Here is a 26,172-nt window from a genome sequence, read left to right on the forward strand (position 1 = left end):
AGACACTCTAACTTCCGTTTCCTTTAAAAATGTTGTGGTTTTATGGGACCAAACAAAGAGATATAACGTGTTAATTAGTGAGATTTAAAGGTGCAGTGTGTAGGATTTGGCTGCATCTACTGGTGAAGTTGCAGATTGCAACAAAAATGAAACTTCTCCTGTGTGCCAAGCGTGTAGGGGAACTACAATGGCTGGCGCAAAAACGTGAATGTCCCTCTCTAGAGCCAGTGTTCTGGGCTACTGTAGAAACATGGCGGCCGGCTCCATGAAGACCTGCTCAGTATGCAGAAATAAAGGGCTCATTCTAAGGTAACAAAAACACAACAACTATTATTTTCAAGTGATTATACACTGGAGCTGCAACGATCAATCTATGTCAACAATTAAATTATTCGCCAACTATTTTGAGAATTGATTAATCGGAGTAATTTTTTAAGCAAAAAGAGTACAAATTCTCTGATTCCAGCTCCTTAAATGTGAATATGTTCTAGTTTCTTTACTCCTATAACAGTAAAGTAAATATCTTTGAGTTGTGGACAAAACAAGACATTAGAGGACGTCATCTTGGGTTTTTGGGACATTTAATAGACCAATCAACTGATCGAATTAATCGAGAAAATAATCAACAGATTAATTGACAATGAAAATAATCGTAAATTGCAGACTAAAGAAAACATACTTAATAATATTATATTCATTTTGTGCCCATAGATGCCTCTGAATGTTACACACCGGTCCTTAAAAGATGCTGATAAGTGGATTTTTTTTAACCTTTGTACAGAGCCAGGCAAGCTGTTTCTGCTAGCTCCAGTGATTTTGATCTTCTCGTCTATCTCTTGGCAAGAAAGTGTATTTCCCAAAATGTCAAATTGTTACATGTCTTTAAAGAGCTTGTGCGTGATCTTTGATTTGATTTTGTTTATTTGTTACTATGGTTAATATTGTTCAACAGTGCCTGCATATTCCACCTGCTGTCTTATTCTGTGAATGCTGTATGCCTCGGTGAATCCAGAGGGAAACTGGGACAATCAAATCTGATCTGAATGACAACATGTTGTACTTTATTTTGTTCGTATTTGGAAAAAATTGATGGGTTGCCGGGCAGCAAAAAACAGGTCAAGTACTTCTTCTCTGTGTTTCAGTGGACCTTGTGAACAAAGAATGTAATGCTTTACTGTGAGCTTTTCCTAATCTTGTTTTGTCTCTCATTGCATGGCCATGATTTGATTGACTGGTCAGCTCTTGTTCACTGTGATTGCATAGTTAAAAACTGATTATGGCTATTGTGAAATGCCTGAGTTCAAATAAATAAATGTTGAAGCTGTCCACACGTAGCTATTAATATATATATATATATATATATTTATATTTTACCCATCTTAATGCCTGATTACGTTTTATCTTTTGTTATTGAGAGGACTGAAATATGAATGCAGAAAGTTTTATTCATCATCTTGATTGCATTATTGCTTTTCTGAAGGGCTGCATGAACCTCATCTGACATCTTATTCAAATGAACAAGTCTCAACAATAGCAGAGAATCAACACAGGCTACACTTTAGTACAGTTTAGTTTCAGTATGGCTCACAATACTGAATGACCTGTGACTGCATGTTTCCTCCCAGCATCCATCAGAATGAGCTCTGTGGGCCGTGACAACATAGCATTACATAGTTGAATGGCAGTTTCAATATTTTCAATATTTCCATCCACAGTCGAATGGATACAATAGATTTACTTCTTCACATTGCCTCAATTTCACTGGCTGCACCTGGTGCTTCAAGACTACGCAACATTTTCAATATAATTTCCATCTCCATCACATCTGCAGACACAAATCAAATATGAAAGGTAGAACATCAATCTTTGCCTCAGGAGGGTTATTTTGGTACACTTGAATCTGTCATCTTCCTGCAGCAGTGAAATTATTCATATTGGTGTTAGAGGTCGGAACAAATTGGAGTCCATTTTTAGGGATTAAACGGCAAAGAGTCACACAGCGTCCGAAAGCCTCTCTGTCCTTAATCGCCTCTTATTGGGGAGCCAAAATATTTTTGCATCTTCGTGCATGATTCTTGATATTAAATCAGCAGTTCCGTACCCGTGGCAACATCAGCATTTAAATAAAAATGATGCATATTCATGTGCGTCACAAAAACATCCCGATTCTACCTGCCAAAAGCATAGTTCAACACAAAGACATGGAATATTCTTTCCCTCCTATCCAACGGACGATGAATATGTATGAGCCGATTAGTTTCTTGGAACCGCAATCACGGTCCAAGAATTGAAAATGAAGTCTATGGAAATATTCATGTAAATGACCACAACAGGAGTTTGTTGTGAGCCAGTGTTCTGCCGTTCTCTCTCATGAAAACTCAAGGACAGAAGAGACCAGGACAATTTACCAGCGGTTTAAATGAAGGCAGGAAAAACACACGCACTGTATCACCATAATGTGAATGTTCAGTTGGGAGGCGTAACGAAGGACAGGTCATATACATCATTCAGCAGAGAAAGTAATTCATTCTCTGTGCGAGACATTATACATATTGCCGTCCCTCTCTGTCCTCTGTAAATCAAGCGCACACTCCAATCTTTGAGCGCCAAAATGACCCCAACTTTATCATTTCGTCTTTCGATATTCACAGCTCCCTTTTTGTTTATGTATTCCAAGGACAGACCAGTTGTCTTTAGGTCGCAGCATCGCTGCAGTTCAGCTTGAGAAGGATGGCTTGCGGGCTATTCTGACCACATTGTACGTGTTCAGTCCCGGTGCATCAAAACCAGGGGACAAACCGCGCTTGTCAAACGTGTAGAAGTTAAATAATTGGCCATCTTGGGCCTCCAGGGACACTGAAGCCGTGCCGACTCGTAAAACACAAGGGTACTCTTTTTCAAAAACCACTCTGAACACCCGGTCAACCAGGTAGTTGAGCTTTATTGTCCTGTACTTTTCCGGGATCAGCTCTTCGATCTGAGGCCCAAACTGTTGCATGATCAGAACTCCGTCCGGCCCGACTTTTATCTCGTAGAAGGTGATGTTGCCGTAGGTGAAGAAGCCGACGTAAGGTTCTGGGTTTGGTGGAGGATAGAGAATCTTCTTGGCCTCCCTGAAGGCTTTTTCTATGGCTGGTATGACGTGTTTGTAAGCCTTGGAGACCAAGTCCTGGTTCTGGGACCGGCTGCCAGCCATTAGCACCACCAGGCCGAGCTTCAGCCTGGGCACCAGGGAGAAGGTGGCAGAGTAGCCGTCCAGATCGCCGTCTTTACGCACCATCTCGTAGCCCATGAGCTCATTCACCTCCCACGGCGTCCCAGTGCGGTTGGCAAAGTAGTCGTTATCGCACCTGAAGAGCGGGGTCAGCATGATCTTCAACGAGTCCGGCTCCAGCATCTTGCGGTGATAAGCGCCCAGCAGCATCATGGCGAGCTTGGCCAAGTCCGCGGCCGTGGAGTACATCTGACCCGAAGGTCGGTACCAGCCCAGGTCATAGAGTGGAGCTGGCTTTCCGTTGGAGTACACACCCACAGCCATCTGGCTCTGAAGCCCCGGGGTGATGTCAAAGCCAGTGTCCTCCATCCCCAGCCGGTCCAGGATGTTGTCTGCAATCCACCGCTGGTAGTCGACAGCGGCCACACGCTCGGCCATCACATGAGCCAGCAACGAGAAGGCGAGGTTGCTGTAGTGACATCTGGAAGGAAGCAAGTGAAAGAGATGGAGAGTGTCTCAAAAATCTGGTTGTTGGTGAAGAAAATAAGACGAAGAAACTATTTTACATGTTTAAAACTCTACACCTATCTTGAAGAAATAGTTAAATATTTTGGGAATTATGCTCAATAGCTTTCTTGTCGAGATTTAAATGGGAAGGTAGATACTGCTCTAGGAAGATAAATATGAAGCTACAGGCAGCCATTTAGCTTAATGTGTTATATGTTGTTTGTTTAATCTGTACAAAAACTGAAATGTAAAGACGACAAGTTGTGGTTTTACGAGGTGTTAAGTGGCCGTTAGCACTAACTTCCTGATGTTTTGTCATCAGGAGGTTGTCAGGTCGGGAATGCAGATGGAAATTAAATTCAAACTAATTCTGGTACAAAACATCAAATTATAACATTCATGTCTAATATTGTATATGGTCCTTTGAAAATAGAATAAATGAAAGAAAATAAATAACCAGTGAGACTTCAGGACATCACTGCTTCAGACTAAGAAATGGTCCGGCACATAACCCCCCCTGTAAAACCACGACATACTGGCTGTAGGTTTATGTTTATTGAGTGGACACTGAGAGTGGTACCAATATTCCCATCTAACTCTTGACAAGAAAGCGGTTAAGCAGATTTCTCATGTCCCATGCCCAATGTCAAACTATTGCTTTAACCAGACCGAGATTCCACAAAATATGTTGTTGTCAGCAAATGAATAAGGGCCTCCCAGGTCAAATTCATCCATTTTCATACAATAAACTGCCCCAGCATGCACAATAAAAATGTAAATGTAAATGAAATCTACACAGCATAACAAATCTTACTTGGTGCCCGGGTCTGCGACGAGGACATCATCTTGCAGCAGATTGATTGCAGATTGTGTTTTTCCTTTCCAAAGCAGACTTGTGGCCCGGAGTCTCCTGGGTAGTCCTGTATCAACCCACAGTACAACAGTGTTAAAGTAGTAGTAAATAAAAACAGCTAATATAACAAAGGAATTGTATTTGTATGCACAAGACATTTCTTCTTCTTCTCTATCCTGCTCAAAAAAATCTCTCTCCGTGTTTAAATTCAGTCTGGCAGTTATTTCTAGAGTACTTTACTGGTGCGAGACAAATTCAGTTCAGTTCTCATGAAAGTGATCATTGTTCAGGCTTGAGACGTCGATGATAGACGGAGACAGGGTAGGATATTAAAAGATTCATGAGTTCTCTTCTCTCCGATGTTTTTTCTCATCTTTTATTTCAATTCATTACACGGAGTGAAGTATTACAAATTGAAAAGCTTCTCCGGATAAACAAGTGCCTATTTATGCGTGACAGTAGCAACTTGTTTGCTGTGTCATTATATGGATGTAGGTGTTGACTCCAGCATGTTAAGTATCTGAAATGCTCAGACTGCAATGTTTAATTTCACTGTTGTAGGTAGCCATTGCAATATCTAAAGACAAACTAGAAGATCATCTTTTTCTTAATTGACAGTACCATAGTGGCTGTTCATATCAGTTATATGTAGGGCTGTCAATCGATTAAAATAGTTAAATCGCGATTTATCACAAATTAATCGCATATTTTTTCTGTTCAAAATGTAGTTATGCTAGTATGACATGGTTGGTACAATGGATTCCTTAGGTTTTTCTAGTTTCATGTGATGAAAATCTGAAAAATTTTAAATTGTGCAAATTGTGTTAATGCGTTAAAGAAATTAGTGACATTAAACAAATTTGTGTTAACACGTTATTACCTTAACTTTGAGAGCCCTAATACAAATATTATAAAAATATATTTTTATATATATATAAAAATGATAAAATAAATGCAGATCACAAGTTCTTGAAGCCAAATATATTCAATTACTGTTTTTTGACTAACCGATAGTCCAAAACCTGGAGATTTTTTAATCAGACATCAGATACAGTATGAAACGTTTGGCATTTGTCAAGAGACGCCGTCATCAAAATAGTTGCATAATGACATAATACACAATAACACTGATTATTTGTCTGATTGTTTCATCTCTAAAATGGATAAATAAAAAGAAAGAACGTTGATCTTTACTGCTCAGAAATAAGACTAAACTGCAACCTGGATGTTTACATTTAACAAGCATATTGATCACAGAAAACTTTAATATACCAGAAACCTCTTCTTCTTTTCCCTCTTATATTTAAATGTTTGTTTATATTCCACCCTTACTTTTCAATAGATCAGCTCCTGTGGGTTTAGACGTGTCCATATCCAGCACCAGAATTCGAAAAAATCATATCTAAGATGTATTTTTCACACAAAATGATTGCCTAAGATTATACTGTAGATTTAAGACCTGAAGGACATGCTGGATCTGATTAGCTTGTATTATATCACAGCAGTTTGCTCTCTTGAATTTAATTTAAACCCTCTATGTTTACCTGAGAGCTGGCTGGCCATCCTGCGCAGGGTGACTGAGGAGGAACGGATCTGAACCTCCCCGCTGTCCAGAAATATCAGGCCGTCCGTCACATACTTGAGCTCAGAGTCTCGCGTCTTCCCCAGAGGGTTTTTGATGGTGAAGTTCTCCACATATTTCTCCAGAGGGTCATCCAGAGAGCCGATCTTCCCGTCCTCCCACAGTTTGTACAGCATCAAGGTCGGGAAGATTTTGGACAGGCTTGCAATTCTGACAGACAGAGAACAGAGCAGTGGGATTGTTTTTCAATCTGACAGAAAATACTTCATGAGTGACTTTATGTTGACACAGTGTTTTTTTGTTCACTGCAAACTCTCTTTCATTTATTTCACCTCCTTGCTTTTTTTTTTTTTTTGCTTTACATAAATACCCCCTTCACATGTTTTTTTTGCGTTCTGCCTGCGCCGTGACTTGTAATGGACTTGTCTGGTTGAGTGGAAATAAAGGACAACTTTGAGCTAATTGTTAATATGATCATTATAAATTTTATCCAGTAGAAACCAGGGGGCAACCTACGGGTGTGAAAAGTGAAGCCAATGCTGAAGTGCCTTAAACTTGCATTCTTTCTAACAGCCAGCAGGGGGCGACTCCTCTGGTTGCAAAAAGAAGTCTGATTGTATAGAAGTCTATGAGAAAATGACCCTACTTCTCACTTCATTTATTACCTCAGTAAACATTGTAAACATGAGTTTTCAATACAGCATGATGTTAATTTAGTAAATTATGGTCCCATTTAGAGTCAAATAGACCATAAAGCAGGGTATGCTTTAGGGCGTGGCTACCTTGTGATTGACAGGTCACTACCATGGCGTTGTCCGGTCTGGGAGTACAACTTTAATCCTTTCACAGTGTGTTTTCAGTTCATGAAAGTTAGTATTATCACTTTGGTCGCCTAAAAATGTCTTATTCAGCATTCAGTTGTACTTAGCTCCACCCTCTCGTGTCACTTCTGGTTGCAGAAAACCAAGATGGTGACGGCCAAAAACCAAGATGGCGACGGTTCGTACTCGAGGCTTCAAAACTGTAGTCCACAAACCAATCGGGTGACGCCACGGTGATTATGTCCACTTCTTATTTACAGTCTATGGTAGCAACATGTAACTTATAACTTAAAGGAACAGTGTGTATCATTGAGGGGAATCTATTGGTAGAAATGGAATATAATATTAATAAGTATGTTTTCTTTAGTGTATAATCACCCACAGTAGACCAGAACAGACAAACCAAACATTGGCTCTAAAGGGCCATTTGCGTTTTCACATTTTTGCGTCGACCACCATAGTTCTCCTACATGCTTGGCACAGAGGAGGAGTTTCAGTTTGTTTCAATCTGCAACCTCACCGCAACTTATTCCATTTTTTTTTTGTAATTTAAGCCTCACAGTGTGCAGTGCTTTTATTTCAAAGATGAGTGCTCATGTTGAAAGCACAACGGCGTAACATTGATTGCGTCCGCTTCCACTGAGCTCAATTGCCTGTAATGTGAAATGTTTAACTGTGGAAAAATGACTTAATTGGAGCATCAGGAGCAGCTGTGAATTAGTCAGAGCACTTGCAGTACATCTTAAGTGACTCAATAAATCTTTATATACGTACTTTGAGATGTCACATCTATCTTCTAAGAATTAAAGGTGTGCTACGGTGCACAAAGTGCTGGAGACACTTGTCATGGGTAAAAGTTTTGTTTGGCTGCAGATTGACTGGGGCTTTAGGGTGCACATTGTGTACATATACAGTATGTTGTCTGGTCTAATGTTATATAACCAACTTTTAGCATTTTTGCAACATATACAGTAGATCAATTTAATGTGGACATTTAGATCATTTGTATTTTAAATGTATTTTGTGAGACTGTTCAGTTACACCAATTATAATTTCACACACCATGGGGATTGGATAATCACACGCTTTCTTGTAAAGGCCACCAATTATACATCTAAGTACTACTCATCGTGTGAACATGGTTTTAAGTCTTCTGTGACTCAGAAGGAGCTTTGTAAAATCTGAAAAAATAACGTCCTGATCATGTCATTTGGGTTTTCTTGCACTGGGCTTGAAGACTCCAAATATTTAACAGAAAGTCTGCAGAAGTGGAGTTTAAGTTGTGGCCCTTTATCAGGCAGAGAGTGTCGAATGAAAGATGCTATCATGTTGCATCACCGAAACTCTATCTCAGTTCAGGGACTAAAAGTCAGTACATCTCGGCCTCTGCTGCATCAATTTGGACCAATCCGTCTCTCACAATTCCCCAAAGTTTATGGAAGTGGAATACTAAATCACTAAAGTAAATCCTTAAAGTCACTTGGGGAGAAAAACAATTATAAAAGATGTTTTTTTAGTTTATCTCTTGCACAGTGTTACAGCCTTGGCTGGTGTGTTTGTTAGTCTGTGGATTACCATGAGTTGGTACACACTTTGATTTAATGTGGGCAACTTACCTTCTTTTATGATTATTGACTCCCCAAGGAACTATGATTCTGAGGCACTGTTTTATTTTTTATTTTGTAAAGGTAATTTTATCAAAACAATCTGTTCCTACAATAAATAACTTTAACTGCCAATTCCAACTGGTTTTATGTAGACCAGTTCTTGAGACTGAGCAGAAACTGCAGTTCAGTTGCAGTCTAAAGCTGTTGAAATGAAAAAACATTTCTAGCATAGGGATTACCCCACACAGCATATATCTCTATACCCCATCAAAGGGCCTTATATACATTAAGAATCGCTGTTAGTTAAAGCTAGGGTTGGTAATCTTAAATAAATCAATCAAATTGTTTAGATGGAGGGAGCAGAACAAAACTACAAAACAAAACAAAGGAAATGAGGTGTTATAGATAGATTATTATAGATATAGTTATAGATTCTCAACATTACCAAAACTAGCTTTAAGAAAACAAGAGCTACTACTGTCCTTCCTCACGGATCACTTTCTCTGCTAAATAGTCTCACGGTCAAAAACATTATCCTTAAACACTGGAATGTCCTCAAAAGTGATCCATCTCTAAATATGATCAGATCAGTGCCTCCCTTGATCACATTTAAATGATCTCAGAAACAGACTGTTCATTGTGACATTAGAAACAATGTCCCTGTTAAAGGTTGTAAATCAGTCAGGAAGGGAGAGGGTCCAGGGGTAACATGATCACCATCATGCTGCAACATCAATTACACATCAGTCAGGAGCTTCCGTGCAGATATATACTGGCTGTAGAATATTTATATCCAGAGCTTATGTGCCCATTACAATGAATAATAAATAACGTGATGTAATAATGCTCATCCTATAATGAAAATACATTGCCTGGTCTGCAGTACAGGACACAATGTGTTTAATGTCTCAGACTGCAGCAACGAGATCAATGAAAGGTTAGTACGGATGAGCGGTGAAGATAAAAGAAAGAGACTTTACTGACAGAAAATCCAATCCAAGACGAGACTCATCAAAGAGTGTTTGATGAGTGATAATCAGGACCGTGGCTACTGTTGAGGACATGGAGGTCAGGTGGAAAATTGGGGTTTTAGTGGGCTTGAGGAGTTAACATTCAACATGTAAAAAAAGAAAATCTGTATTTCCACACCAGAATTGTATTTCTGGCAGTGTGGGGAAGGATTTTAAACCTTCATGCTGGGAAATAAGCATCACTTTACTGAACTAATGTGGTACTATACAGGGGCATTTGAGTTAGTTGTAGGTGCTCCATTTATATATATTTAAAAAAAGCAAAAAATATAATTGACTGATAATCTTTTTTTTATAGCCTTTTATTGATGTCTCCCATTTGTTGAACTTTTTTAGTTCTAATTAATTTTAAATATTATTTTATGTTTGGGTATTTTATTCTATTTCATTCTCTTTATTATTTTATTATATTATCATGTTTTTATAGTGCTGAATTGATTCATCTTGATTTTTAAAATAAAGTTTTTATATTATTATTGCTGTCAATCGATTAAAATATTTAATCGCGATAAATCGCATGATTGTCCATAGTTAATCGCAATTAATCACAAATTAATCACACATTTTTTTCTGATCAAATGTACCTTAAAGGGAGATTTGTCAAGTATTTAATGCTCTTATCATCATGGGAGTGGGCAAATATTCAGCTTTATGCAAATGTATGTATATATTTATTATTAGAAATCAATTAACAACACAAAACAATGACAAATATTGTCCAGAAACCCTCACAGGTACTGCATTTAGCATAGAAAATATGCTCAAATCATAACATGGCAAACTGCAGCCCAACAGGCAACAACAGCTGCCAGTGTGTCAGTGTGCTGACTTGACTATGACTTGCCCCAAACTGCATGTGATTATCATAAAGTGGGCATGTCTGTAAAGGGGAGACTCGTGGGTACCCATAGAACCCATTTTCATTCACATATCTTGAGGTCAGAGGTCAAGGGACCCCTTTGAAAATGGCCATGCCAGTTTTTCCTCCCCAAAATTTAGCGTAAGTTTTGAGTGTTATTTAGCCTCCTTTGCGACAAGCTAGTATGACATGGTTGGTATTATTATTATTATTTCTGGTGGTGGGGACTTCTACTCATGACCTTGGTATTTGTAAAATCTTGGCTGCTACCCTGGTGTTGTAGGTTCCATCGAGTACTCACCTGTAAATTGTGTACTCATTGGGGGGTCCTGAGAGAGGGTCGCTGCCATTCTTTTTTCCAAAGTTGCCGGTCCACAAAACTGTGTCATTTAAGATCACGATGGCCGACAGAGAGGGAAGGCTGATGGGGTTGATGCTCTGCCGAAGCAAAATGTCCACCTGGAAGAGACAAGGCAGGAAGTGAGTTTATTCTGAAAATATAACCAGTTTCGATGGATGTATGTGTAGACCACTTTTTAAAAATAACGTTAAGGAAGACAGACTAGTTGTTTCCCCTTTATGCTAAGCTAAGTTAACCAGCTGCTGGCTGGGGCTTCGTATTCAACGTACAGACATGAGAGAAGTATTGATCTTCTCACGTAACTCTTAACAGGAAAATGAATAAACACATTTGTAAAAAAATTATATAAACTATTCCTTTAACATGGCTTCAAATCATTATATAGTAAAAAGGGTGTAATAAATAAGTTCAGTCCTGTAGATTCATATTTTAGACACAAGAGTGGTATTGATATCCTCACACCCATAACCAAAGTGTGGCCCCTGGAGGAGGTTACAAAAATATTCAGGAGGAGGTTTTTCCTTTTTAAATAAAAACAAAAAAATCATGAACTCTCACTGGGTGTCAAACCAAGTCAAGTGTATTTGCAATCATTGATTGCTGCTACAAGGAAGAAAGATCATCTTGTCATGGGCACGAGCAAGACACACGGCACAAATGTGCATTTTGAACTTTAGTGTGGCAAAGACATGTTTCTCTCCTCTAGACATAACACTAACATAAGTTCAATATGCCACCTGCCCCATCAACAGCTCTATCGTTATGTTCACTCCGATCACTTCCCAACCTTTTTTGCTTGTGGCTTCTTACAATAAATCAGTGTGGAGTTTGGGCCCCTTGTCACGTTTCAGATGAGCTGTTAGCAGTTCCATCAGACAGCGAGTCCCGTCAAACTCCTCAGATGATTTCCTTTAAATTAGTTTTCCAATATTTCACAAAAAGCTCGGAGATTAGAGAATAGATGAATACAAATGTGTGTAGCAGAACATTGTCTTTTCTTTCTTTCTTCTACATTAATCATCTCACGATCCCCCAGATTTATCTTGTATCCCTTTGTGAGGACACGAGCCCGGGTTGGAAACCACTGGACTACCAAACTGTATATACACAAAAGTTAAAACTATTTAGCTCCACCTCGACAACAGCAAAATGCTCCTTACACACTGATTGAGTAGTATTAATGGAGACATATCATGAAAAACTCACTTTTTCAGTGCTTGTGCACATACATTTGGGTTTCTGGAGTACATACTAACCCAAAAACTGTGAAATAAAACAACCCAGTCAGTTTTTTGTGGGATGCCTAGATCAGAAAACATGTGATTCAATAAGTCATTCAGATTTGGCTCCCCATCCTATGTCACATGCAAGCTCATTAGAATACATCGACCGCAGCTTGAGAACTACCTTTGCAAAGGTGCACTATATTTGGGAGGGGATCTTAAAGAGACAGGTGCTGAGTGTTTCAGACAAACAGAATGTAAACATGTTCTAGTATAAAGCCAAAATACAAGTATGAACCTGAAAATGAGCATGATAAGTCTCCTTTAACAATCTAACGTCATCAGTAACAGGGGCATGTTTCTTCTTTTCTGCTGAACGAGTACTTTTACTTTTGATACTTTAGGTGCATTTTGCTGATAATACTTCAGTGTGTAACAATTAGGGGAATCTATTGGCAGGAATGCAGTAGAATACTAATAAGTATGTTTTCGTTCGTGTAAAATCACCTGTCAATAAGAATCGTTGTGGTTTCATTAGCTTAGAATGAGCCTGTACAAGCTGTTGCTTATCGAATAAATGCCGACGACTGACTGTGACTTGAGAGGCTTTATTTGTGTCCATCAAGGCAGCTCTGAACTTATTCCGACTGCACATGTGTAACCCAACCAATGACCCTCTGTCATGACCTAATTACTGCCCATATAACCTTACACATTAGTTAGTCCCCGCACATTACATTCACATGACAGAGCCGTTTATATCCACATAGGGAGTGGGTCCTCTTCACGAGGTCCGCCATGTTGCGCTGCCATGTTTCTACGGCAGCTCAGAACGGACAAACCAAACTACGTTAACTTTTCCTGCTTGGGCCGGAATTCGATGACGTGACTCGCTTGCATCTGCTCCAGATGTCTCTAGAGAGGGCTATTCGCGTTTTCGCGTCGGTCACCGCAGCTCTCCAACACGTTTGGAACATGGGAGAGGCTTCAGTTGGTTGCAATCTCCTCACTTCACCGCTAGATACTGTCAGATCCTACACACTGGACCTTTAAGCAGGATTTTAAATACAGCACTTCACTTCACTGCAATGAAGTATATTTACATTCTGGTATTGGTACTTTTACTTAAGTTGAGGATCTGAGCACTTCTTCCACCACTGCAGGACAGACACTTCTTTAGATATGACAGACATCGATCCATGTGGTACTGGATAGGTGCCTTAACGCGCTGATAACAACCGTATACATGTACAAAGTGGTACAGATAATACTGACAGTCATGCTGTTTGTATTCAACCTGCATGTACTGATTTATGATTTGAGCATCACAGCTCAAATGTACTTCAAATTATTTTTAAATGTTTTATTTGTGTGCTTTTACTTTGACATATGATGCCTTATTAACTACAATGTGAAACCCCAGAGCAGTTACTTTGATGTCTCACTTTGCAAAAAAATATTTATATAGTATAATGAGCACAGAATTTGAATTGTATTGCTATCTTTACGAGGACAAATGTATGCTTTTTGCTTGGGAAGTTAAATATGCAGGTAACAGAATTATTCTTCAAAACTAATAGAAAAAAAGATTACATTTTTCTTCAAGTGGCTCACAAGACTGAAATGAGAAAAATACACCCTTTCACAGTTATGAATATCAAATAGTTTATATGCTTGATTTTCATTTTTCAGTTTGGCTGTAAGTGTTTGGTTTCAGAAATGAAAGAAGTAGAAACTGAAATTCAACTGGCAAACTTCTGCTCAACTTTAAATGAATGAGTCAGATGTTAATGCTGATGTTCACAGTTATATCCTCATTACTAATGTGCACCCACGGCCTGTTACCTTGCACGGCAGGTGGATTCTCGCAATCACTCAAGATTTGTTGGATCACATATCACACGAAAATCCATCTCGTCAGTCTTCAAGTAATAAGTTTGTGTCCGGCTCGCCAGACCATTGACCAATCAGTGTCCTGTGAGGAGCTACTGGCAGCTACGAGGGTGGCTTAGGTGTGTGAGAAGACACAAAGCGATTGTTCGTGCTAAACAACAATGGTGGCTCCTGAAGAGTTTAGCGTAGATGCTGCAATAGCATCAGAACTTGAGAGTATTTCTTCATTGAAAGAAGAGCAAAGAACGGCACTGAAGGCTTTTCTTGATGGAAAACTTGTTTTCGCTCTTCTCACGACTGGCTACGGCAAGAGTTTGATTGACAGATCGTTCATCCAATCACCTGTCAAGTATTTTTTTAAAGTACCTGCCCTTTTCCAAACAGTTTCTAACAACAAGGTCAGGTTAGTAGTGACGCAGCATAAAGACTGAAAAAACCCATACAGAGTGGGTGGTAGGATAAGTCCAACAAACACATGACCATGACCTCAGGAGAGCGCTGTTTGTGTCCTGTGTCCTTTTTCTAATCTTTAACGTGTTTTTATAACTGTTTTAATTATGTCTTAATGTCCTTTTGCACTTTGTCGCAATATTCTTGAATGTTTATGTAAAGCACTTTGAATTGAAAGCCTGTTGCTGAAATGTGCTATACAAATAAAGCTGCCTTGCCTTGCCTGTGTGAAACTAACAATGTGTTGTCTTTGTGTACACAACGTTAGGTTTCACTTCCCTTACCAAAAAGAAGTTTAATCAAGTGTGCTAACAGTATACTTCTTTTAAACTTAAAATAGGAGAGTATACTTGGAGTTTACTTTTTATGGACTTATCAGAGATATACTTAACAAAAGTATACGTAAGTATACTTGTCTCATACTGACGAATATCCAGAAAAGTCCAAGTATACTTAGCTTACACTGACAAGTATACAGAAAAGTCTAAGTATACATGGCTTATAGGCCTACTTGTAATTAATGTTTTGATCGAGATATACTTAAGAAAAGTATAACTAAGTATTCTTGCCTCATTGACCTACATGGCTTGAACTTGTGCTTACTTTTTGATAGAGTAGCCTATTAAAGTGTGTGAATTTACAGTTATTTTAACCCAAACCACAATCTTTTTTTCCTAAACCTACCTAAGTGGTTTTGTTGCCTAAACCTGTTTTTGTTTGAATTCTCAATGTCAACCAGGGAGTTTACTGTGACTGTAGTGGAGCTTGACATTCTGGACTACCCAGTGCCTTAAATGACGCCAAGGGGTCCTGACAAAGCGCCAGTATGTGATGAGTCGGCATGAGAACTGGTTGGCACCCACACCTCTTCATTCTCAGATTCTCTTGTGGGTGCTAAGGTGTCAATGTAAATCATTGCATGTGGTTGATGAACTGAGACCTCTGCTGCTCAGACAGACCCTCAGCTTTTCATCAACTATATATTTAATCTCCTTCTGTCAACCGACTGCAACGGCATTTGGTGTGAAGGATTACCACCACCAGGTCAGCCTGTAAAATGAGTGATAGAAATATACGACCTCGGTTTCTAATCTGTGCATGATGGACGACTCCTCTCACCTTCTCCAGGGCCTCTTTCAGACCGGGGATGGGATGCTCCAGCTGGAGAGGCTCGGGGAAGCGAGGACACATCATCTCTAATTTGGCATTACGACCCGTCTCTTCATCTGAACGGTGGGTGGGAAATGAGAAAAGAGGAAAGGAAGCACAGGGGGATGGGCCGTTGTTATTCCCACTTGATATTTGGTAGAATAATGTATCGGCGACACAAAGGCCGACATAATGCGGTATAATTGGCTGGCTTGGGACTTCATTAATTCTCTGCGCTTCCTGATGAACCCCGTTGATCTTGCGGGATACAATTTCACAGGGTATATGATATACAAGCCGCTGATCTAAAGAGATGCTGTCTGTTCCCACTGTGAACTCTGGATGAACAATATGATATTTCAATATGTTTCACTGTGGCTTCAGGCCACCATTTGCCTTTTCATTGTAAAGGATGGAATAATGTAAAGACGTATCAGTGCACATCGGAAAATATGAATCAGAGCCTGCGGTGCCGTGCTTTTTCCATTAATAACATCACCTGATGTTACTTTACTCATATGTATTAATGTGGATATTATAAACCTGGACTGTATTTTGGATAATAAAGCATTTTGACTCTAAATAAATGACACCAAAGAGACTGGTGAGGTGCTATAATTAAGTGTCATCCTATTCAAACCAAACTTATGATCCAAAGCAGCACTGGTACATGACACATTCTGGTGCTATGTTTGACGTTTACACTGATTTTCCTGGATTAAAGGGACCACAATTAAAAATATTTCACATGTCAATCTTCATTTTTAAATAATAATATATGTACTGTACTGATCAACTTAATGTCTGTTTAAATTGAGAGTGCCATACTGAGATCCTGAACTTGTTATGATGCTGGCAATTATACACACTACCAGCAAGCACAACTGTGGGCTAATTCTAGCGCTTTATCTCATAATTACAAGATAAAGATTGCTTGATATAGAGATTGTTTGATCTCTTAATTACAAGATCTATATCTCCTTAATTATGAGAGAATAATCTATCGATTATCAAGGTTGCAGTTGGAGCTGAGGTTGTGGGCTGTTGCTGTGGAAGTCAGATCAGATAAGAAGGAGCGTTTGGAGTTTTAGCTGAAAGCTAATGGCTACGATCCGGTGTTGAATGTAATAGATAAGGTTCAAGGTTTCGCAGACAGTGTGATTTTTTTTCTTCTACCAAAATAAGAAATGATTAATCGTGTCCTTATGATGAAATGGAAATTAATTTTAAATATTTTTTTTTTGCTTTCATGTCTCAAGAAAGGTCAAGTCTTCACAGCTCACTACTATTTGCAATTTTTACATTTTAGTAAACCTGAATAAATAAGTGGTCAGTATCTAAAAGAGTAAAAAAAAAAGTTCAAAAGTCCATCGAAGTATAAAGATTAGCTAAAATAAAGGTTGCTTAGCTTCAATATTACCGGTTACCAACAGTGTTCGATCTTCTTACCTGGCAAAAGTTTAGGCAGCTGATATTGCCAGAAGAAGCATCCTGTCATCACAAGTGACAAAACGAGGAAGAACACCAAACCCAGCTGGGTCCATTTCACCTTCATCTTGTTGGTTTTAGTGAGTCCTTCGAATTTAACGGAAGCAGGAGCAGCAACAGGAGCAGGATCAGGAGGAGCAGCAGGAGTTGGCTTGATAAACACACAACATACCACACAAGTTTAGCACTAAATCTGTACAATTATTAGGTTTTACACTTCCAAAAGCTCCCCATATTTCTGGATTCTCTAACCATATATTCTCCTCCATTTAATCTGTTGGTTTCGGTTCTAAGTCAGAAATCCCTGTCATCGTGTTACAAGTGATCCCTGTTGCACTTAACGGTACTCACCACCTGATGCTTTACAGGCCAGAGCAGGAAGGACTGGATTACCACTGACACAGAAATCTTCTTACCACACAATCAAACATCCTGAACATTTACTCAGAGTTAGTTCTACTATGTAAGCGATTCCTGCACCCCAAAAGCAGTAAACGGTGTCCTGTGGAGGTTTTCCTGAGCAGGAGAAAGGAACAGACATGGACTCCCATCTCTGATTTCTCACTGACTGTGCTGTAATCCCGGGCCATCGGCGCTCCCGTCTCTCACAATTCAATTTCCTCTGCTGCAGCCACAGGCTGTTGACATCATAATCCCCAGATTTACTCCACCAAAGCGGCCGGGCGAAGTCTTAATCCCTAATCCCTGTGAATCAATTCACTTCAGTCCAGCCTTCGCCTTGTGGAGCCCGCCAACCGAGCTGACAAAGATGGCACCCGCTCAGCCGACACGAGTCGAGATGGGGTGATACGTTGCTCCTTTTAGCCAGAGCATGAGCTGAAAAGTACAATCACTTGGGTGCAGCAAATTTGGATCAACTGGGTGAGGGGATGACAGACAGTTTGGGAGGTTGAGGGGAATTTGGATAATGACCGAGGATAAGATGCACTGCCTCAACAACTTCTTCACTCAAACTACTGCCAGCTAACATACACACTGCACAAAGATACAAGGGTCCAATGTGTTTGCATGTATTTTTTGTAAGTGTAAAAACACAATCAGTAATTTGGCTCACTGGCAAACAATATACACACATGACTTGCTTGTTAATTCGCTTATAACAGAATAGACAAATCCGATCTTTTAGCATTCACTGCAAAAAAAGGAAAGAGGTGATGTAAACTGGGCAATATGTTTGTTGTCTTTGGAGCTGAACATATTAGTTGATTACCATTAAATCTATGAACCAATGCAATACATACAATGTTGATATGTACCAGGATCAGAAGTACTTTACTGGGACGTTACAGTTGCTTTAATATATAAGCATAAAGAAATAAAGGAGTATGTAAAATGTAATATTATGTACATTTACATAATGCTACAATATATAACTTGGGCTGTCACCCGGTTAAAATATTTAATCGCGATTAATTATCCATGATTAATTGCGAATAATCACAAATTAATCGCACATTTTTTGGCGTGAAAACGAATTTGCCTTAATGCGTTCACTTTGACAGCCCTATATATGTAACACAATATATGTAGAGTAATATAAATAAATAAGAAATATAAGAAATATGTACAAATATGTGTATCAAACACATAATAAACTGTATAACCACTGCGTAAATGAGTAAATACAAATAAAAAAAAAAAGCTGAGAAGTGGGATCTATTAAGTGTGTTGAATATAACTTCAAGAATAGAATAAATAAGAATTAAATACGAATATTTCAATGGTTAAAATACGGCAGTGATGCTGTCAACGTGTAAGATGTAAACTGCTAGAATTACCAATCCTGCTCATATCTTATCTCCTTAATAGTGGATGGTAGAGTGGAGTGATATAATGAAATATACCATGAGATGATAGAGATATGATATGTGTTTATACAAATGTATTCATCCTCCTAATATCTCGTGTGAGTCTTTGCAGGCAATTCTTTAATAAAACTTAAAGAATATTCTGCTTAGAATAATCATTTGCGTCTGATATGGTGATACAGTCACCAAAGAATTAGATTATCTAGTTAAAGTTGTTAAATTACATTTTCCATCTAATTCAGAATCTATAGATATGCAAATCTTGTTCATTACAAAAGTTTAACAGCTGGCAGCAAGACGTCTCTTAATTCATTGAGAAGTCGATTCTCAGTGGAAGATTACTGGAAGCTCCATGTTTCCACATCAGAGTGTGGTGTTAAATAGCATGTTGGACCACGGCTGGCTTCCAAACTAATGGTGCGATTACAAAATCCCAGTTGTATATGTACGTGTTTGCAAACTCAGATTTAAAGGGGACTTATCATGCTCATTTTCAGGTTCATACTGGTATTTTGGGTTTCTACTAGAACATGTTTACATGCTTTAATGTTCAAAAAACACATTATTTTTCTCATACTGTCTTTCTGAATATACCTGTATTCACCCTCTGTCTGAAACGCTCCGTTTTAGTGCCTGTCTCTTTAAGACCTCCTCCTGAAAAATCTGCTCTGATTGGCTTGTGAGAAAAATATGGTGCACCTTTAAAAAGATAGTTCTCAAGCTGTGTTCACATGTTTTCTGCAGGCAGCCCACAAAAAAACTGACTGAGTTGTCTTACTTCACAGTTTGCGGGTTTGTAGACACTCCAGATACCCAAATGTATGAGCACAAGCACTGAAAAATGGGCAAACGTAGTTTGAGTGTAGTGGGGGCTTTAAAAAAAATCCATGACAGTTTTATGTGAAAATGGAATTTACAAGATTTTTTGCATCAAATAGCCTTAAAGTGTAATGTATTTCATTTAGATCACTAAATTAGCCAAAAACCTAAGAGCCCCTCAAAATGTGGAAGACTTAAGCTGCCATTAAAATTAAAATTAAAATGAATAAATTAATAAAATAAAATAATAAAGAAAGAAATGTAGAAATAAATCATTAATTTCATTTATCAAATAAATGTGGAGGATAATTTGAAAATAAATAAATATGCACATAAATAATTCATTTATTTATTATAATGGCAGCTTTAGTCCTCCATACAGAAGTCCTGAAAGAACAGGTAGGAATCTGGTTATTTTATAAATGTTTTTTCAATTAAATTTCCGGAAAATATCACAACTATCACGATTTTATCTCATATTTAACCCGTTAGAAGTTTTGATGTATCTACTTCTAGTGGGTAGCTTATATAAATAAAACACTCTCTGGATATCTTGGCAATAAATAGAATTTCTATCCATCATCGGGTACATCCAGTGACTTCACTCCTTGGCCCGGCTTATTCACGATCAAGATATTAATAGTCTGTCCAAAGCTCCGTAATGTATTTTTGATGATTATAGGTATCATGATGCGATGTGGGAAAATGAAGTGTGAAAGAAAGCCGCGGCTGATCCTGGTTGCATAACCAGGAGCTGGAGGGTTGGAGAGCACAGCAGCTGGCCCATTTCACCAGAGTAAGGACCCGCACGCACGCACACGCACAGCAGTTTAATGTGTTTTTAGTTGAATACACATTTTTTGCGTACAGTATTTGCCAAGTGAGAATGTGTTGATTTGCCGGTTCATTTCCTGCATGTGTTCTAAGTGTGCAGCTTGTATGTGTATGAAGTGGTTGTTTTGTTACCTGGGCTTGAACCCCGTCCACCGAGGCCTCTCTCAGGACTTTACTCCCCGCCTTGCCCATGGTTCCGCTGCACCAGCTGTTACATTCAAATAAAAGCAGTTACAGCTTCTGCACAGCATCTTAAAGTCTTCACTTTACTCACTTCATTACTGTGAAACAGCAGGTTAAGAGTCATAAAAAGATGTTCACCATGCATCCTGTGATGCTGCTCTCTGTACAGAAGGTCCACGGATATGGAAGGAGGAGGCGAGAGCAACAAGAAACCAAGATCATTTTTGTTGCACATTGTCTTATAGCTGGAGCAGTTTGGACCGATCTGATATATACCAAGATGGCATTGTAGACTGAGAAACATTGCATGACTCATTGTGAACTCAACCAAAAACTGTAATGGATTGCCAGCCTTTGGAAGGATTATTCCTACAGTGAATACTATTTAATGCTACCAAAGACGGTACGAATGGGCTCAGTTGCCCTCCCAAAAATACCACTGTGCCTTTGATTAATGACTGTGTCTGCATTCTGTTTTCTGAGATGGACTGCTCTGACGGACACAGATAATCCCACAAATTTAGTGCCGCCTTGGGTAGATTTGCTATGCTGCACCTTTCAAAACATTTGAGGGACCTAGTGGTGGTCTTGATGGTTGCTGGGAATGGCTAACCGCCCAGAGCAGGGTGTTATTCTCCACACGTTGCCCTGAGGGCAGTGTAAGCTCTTTGTGCAAAGTGTCTGACCACTTTTAAAGGCAAAAGAGAAGGGGGATGAATTGTACGAATGAGGATAACAACGCACACTTTCAGACATGTGGGCTGTAATATAATGTGTAGCTGACCTCTTCTTTTTACTCTTTAATTAAGTTTTTTTTCCACCTAAACTTCAGTTTTATACTGGTATAATTTATTTCTTCTTTCCTCCAAAATGTCAAATTGTCACTCCCTTGTTCCCCACAGTCTTTTTGTTTACAACATCTAGAAGTACCAGTGGGAACTTGTTGATATAAAAATTACAGACTTCCACGATGGCCTCTGAGGACATAATTGATTTGTTGGGCTCCACTGAAATCCTCCTTATTAAAAAACTCTCTATCATTTCTTATGTCTAGCTTAATATTAAGGGTGTAAGAACTGTTTTTGTGATACTGTATCGATTCTCAAAAACACTATTGATTTTTAATTAATAGTTTACATGCAAAGATTAAGTCAGTCAATACTTTATTTCATTTGTAAAGAGATGCGTCCTCTCAGTGTATGGGCCCTCTCAAAGTAGTGCTGTGATGTTGGATGTTACAGGGACTGTGAGAGATGCAAACGCAGACTCCACTGTTCTGATTGGATGATATAATCAAAAAAATTTAACTCAGATTTTATGCATATGGTCGTGTATTCTTTATACTATGAAAGTTTTCCTAAAATTAGATTAAAAAAAATAAAATAATTGCAATATATCGCCTTGATTACAGTATCGCAATATATTGTGATACATTGAATCTTAACCCCTGTATCACGATATGTATCGTATCGCCAGATTCCTACCAAAACACAGCCCTACTTAATATTGTGAAAGCTGGTTTAACTCTTGGTATTGCAAGATTTGCTGTTGTTTCTTTACAGGGACAGAATGAATGAAGTCTTCAGCTTATTTATCACAGGATATTTTCCTTAAGCCTCTCTCTTTGTCTGTCTACCTGCCAGCCTCGAGGATTCAGTCTGCAACTCACACAAAGTTTCCTCGTTGCACCAAAAAGGTCAGCCAACAGAACTAGTACTGAACAGTTTGTTCATAGTGTATACAGCCGTTGCAATAGTAAACTTGCTGGGTTAAGGTTTCTGTACTTGAGAACTACGTAACAACATCTATGTAGAGTAAAGTTACAGTCATACTGTGTATACAGGCTACTTTGCAGTTATATTGCAGATATATTATTTTATAAGTGAGAAGGAGTCTCAGGGCCGAACAGTCTTTACTGCTTTTTATTTAAAGTTAGGGCCGTTTTATTTATTTATTTATTTACCAAAGCTGCACAGGGCGTCCACAGTGACAGTGCTCCTGCTGCCTTTCATAAAGTCAAAGTGTATGTGAAGTGGATTTCAACCTTCAACATAATTACCATTGTGTTCATTAATATCCCTCCCTGACAGTCAACGATATTCTGCCTTTGTTCAAGAAACAGAATAACAGCAAGTCATAAAGGCCTGTTGATAAAAAGACTATTAATGAAACAACGTGGTTATTTCTTGGATTCAGAGGCGACATTATTTATGAGATGAAATTCAGGCATTTATGAAATGAACCGTTGTGAAAGGCGGCCCTGCCCGCTGCATCACAATCCTTTGCATAATGTGAACTGAATGTTGTTTTCTTGCTGAAATGATTTCTGATGTTAAAAGAAAAAAACAAAAGAAATGAATGTGACAGTAATGTCAGCTAGTCAAACTACCAGCAGCACAGCGGAGTAGCCAATGCGTTTTTACCTTTAGTCCACCAAAGATGCAAAAAGAAGAAAAAAAAAAAGTTGTGCTCTACATTTCAAGGTCTCCAAACCAATTAAAATTCCATCAAATATTCAGCACCGAGCTAAAACCTGACCTGGCATTTCGGTACTTATTCAGCGTGCCAGGGCTAATGAGCCAGAATGAGCCGCTGCTTACTGAGCAGCTTCTGAAGTGCTGACCAGGCTGCATCTCTCCAGCAGTGTCATTAGTTTGTTGTTGGAAGTGTTGGTCCTGTAATTGAAAATAGCATTTTTATGTCATATTGAAGTCTGTCATACACCAAGTTCACCGTAGGGAGCGTGGTTCTGGGACAGTAATCAATTTAATGCTAAGTCCCCAGAATAAGGCAGGTTAAGAGTTACACAGACGGCTTGATTTCACCTCCTGTATGGAGGCCAGAGCTGTTTAGAGTTGGCTAAATTTTGGTTGGCAAATTTGGTTGGAAAAGAATGAACGCTGTTTGAAAGAGTCTACACAGCCACTTAGGCACAGCAGTGCTGTGAGCTACATGCTAATATCTGCATAACACTGTAAGAGGCTGACAGTGACGATGATGATGACGTTTAGCATGTGGCTAAAAAAGAAAACAGTTTTCATAGACTGCTGTGTTTTAGTGCAGTTTGTTTGAACTTCATGCTAACAACTACAATTGAATCTACTTTTTGTAATATTTTAAAGTGCTTTTACACATTTGGTTGAATAAGTTAATGCTAAAATATACAAAGTTCAAGTTAAACACACCACTATTGAGTCGTGTTAAATAAAATAAATATAAATAAATTAAATATGCTGAGGTATTTACTAAAACCCTTGTGTATTCTTAACATTGTGCATTCTCCGCTAAACCTCTAAAATAAAGCAGCTCAATAATTTTAGCCCCAAAATATACTTTGCATGAAGAAACAAACTGTCATTCATAACAGTATTTGTGAATATCTAGGTTTTCGCTTTTCACAGTTTAGAAAAACTGTAGGGAAACAATAACAATATTGAAAGATTTTGGCAACAGTTAAATGTACTTTAGAGCTGTCAGTGGCTTAAAATATCGAATTACGATTAATCGAAAAATTAATCACACATTTTTTATCTGTTCAAAATGTACCTTAAAGGGAGATTTATCAAGTATTTAATACTCTTATCAGCATGGGAGTAGGCAAATATGCTGCTTTATGCAAATGTATGTATATGTATTATTGGAAATCAATTAACAACACAAAACAATGACAAATATTGTCCAGAAACCCTCACAGGTACTGCATTTAGGCATTCAAAATATGCCCAAATCATAACATGACAAACTGAAGCCCAACAGGCAACAACAGCTGTCAGTGTGTCAGTGTGCTGACTTGACTATGACTTGCCCCAAACTGCATGTGATTATAAGAAAGTGGTCAGAGGTCAAGAAAACTAGCTTGGCCATTTTAAAGGGGACCCCTTTTAAAATGGCCAAGCTAGTTTTTCCTTGCCAAAATTTAGCGCAAGTTTGGAGCGTTATTTATTTTCCTTTGTGACAAGCTAGTATAATTGGAGAAACTGGGGTACTGTCATCTGCAGCACCTTTATAGCAGAGATGACCCCACTTCTGACTGCATTCCCCATTAGTAAACAATGCTTTGAAGATTTGTTTTTACTGTCTGAATTGTTTTTATATTTTTGTCTATGAAGACAGTTTTTGTACCCTGGTGCTGTACAGCTTTCATGGAAATATAAACAAAGGTAATGTTTCACTTTTTAAAATGTTAGGATCACTTTAGGAAAAGTCATCAATTTTCAAGTTGAAAAAAGATCATTTGAGTTTGTTCTCTCTAATACATTATGCATCTTGAGCAGCAATTGTAATTATAAAAGCTGTTAATTGCCTCACACTTTTTTCATTTGCTTTGCTGGGTTCGTAATCGTCTTTCTGAGCTGTCGGCTGCAGTGACCCAAATTCTGTCAGAGGTCATTACAATTTCATTTCATCCATCAGTCTGAAATCATAATGCCGTTCTCACTCTTGTTCTGCTATTTTCAAGGCAGCTTGTTATATTGAGTCAATTCATGTTCATCATTTATAAAGGCTTCTGCATGCTGCAGGCAGTAAGGGCACAATTCTGTAACAAATACCTGTGACTGTAGAAGTTTCTATCTAAATGTTTATAGGGTTTAAAGAGTGCACGGTGCATTACAGCACAACATTCACAGTTAAAACCCTCCACCGATTTATGTAATCATCATCCTCAGTGTTGCTAATCACAACAGCAGATACTCAGTAAAGAGTGTTAATCAGATGTAGACATGATGAGACTACAATAAAGCCATGTCAACTGATAAGAAATAATCTTTAAAACAAATTATCTAATTAGCCCGTCACCCCAAAAGACCTCCAGTCAGTCAAAGAAATCTGAATACAAAGTTAATTTATCACTGAAATATGCCAAAAATGTGATTCTTGCATGAACATGAGCAATGTAGTGATATAACATTTCTTTTTTATTTCAGTAGTCTTCTGTTTTCAGATTAATTTCTAAATGTAAACACTTTATTTGTATTCAGTTAGTTGCATTCATGACAATAAGCAACACTAATCTGCAGTAATAAATACAATGAAGATGCAAACAGCTCTCCTATGACGTATTCAGAATACAAATGATCATGTTTCTAAGTTAATAAGAAAGGCAGAGCATTTGTGAATGAAGTGCTGCACCACAAGCACAAAGCGCCTAGAATCAAGGCTGTGGAAAAAAAACATGTTACATAAGCAGTAATGAATCAAGCGCCTCTTTTCTAGGCCACGAAGCATACAGTACATTGATTAATTCCTTGAACACTCACCTCAGGTTTCTCAATCTATCGACTGCTTCTCCCTCCTCTTTTTAGCAAAACAGTGAGACAACAATATTCCTGCTTTTGTCCCGTCCTGGTTTGGGAGCTCAGAGCGGGACTCTGACAGATGTTAGTATCATGGTTATGGCTAAATCCTGCTTGTATCAAATCCAGCATTCTGGATTAACCGTCACAGCCAATGGCCACATCTGCCATGGCA

The 26,172-nt window shown here is 38.5% G+C and overlaps 1 protein-coding gene across 1 annotated transcript; it reads right to left on the bottom strand.

The window, feature by feature from the left end:
- Positions 1 to 564: 564 nt before the first annotated feature.
- lactbl1b (lactamase, beta-like 1b) lies at positions 565 to 26,172 on the bottom strand. Its single transcript, XM_037768784.1, has 8 exons — positions 25,962 to 26,172; positions 20,653 to 20,728; positions 17,000 to 17,189; positions 15,521 to 15,627; positions 10,776 to 10,933; positions 6,119 to 6,366; positions 4,536 to 4,641; positions 565 to 3,695 (listed from the first exon to the last, which is right to left on the bottom strand). The coding sequence occupies exons 2-8, from the start codon at positions 20,710 to 20,712 to the stop codon at positions 2,717 to 2,719; spliced, it is 1,848 nt and encodes a 615-aa protein (XP_037624712.1). The 5' UTR covers positions 20,713 to 20,728; positions 25,962 to 26,172; the 3' UTR covers positions 565 to 2,716.

The sequence above is a fragment of the Sebastes umbrosus genome, chromosome 1 (assembly GCF_015220745.1).
Source record: "Sebastes umbrosus isolate fSebUmb1 chromosome 1, fSebUmb1.pri, whole genome shotgun sequence".
Classification (NCBI taxonomy): Eukaryota; Metazoa; Chordata; class Actinopteri; order Perciformes; family Sebastidae; genus Sebastes; species Sebastes umbrosus.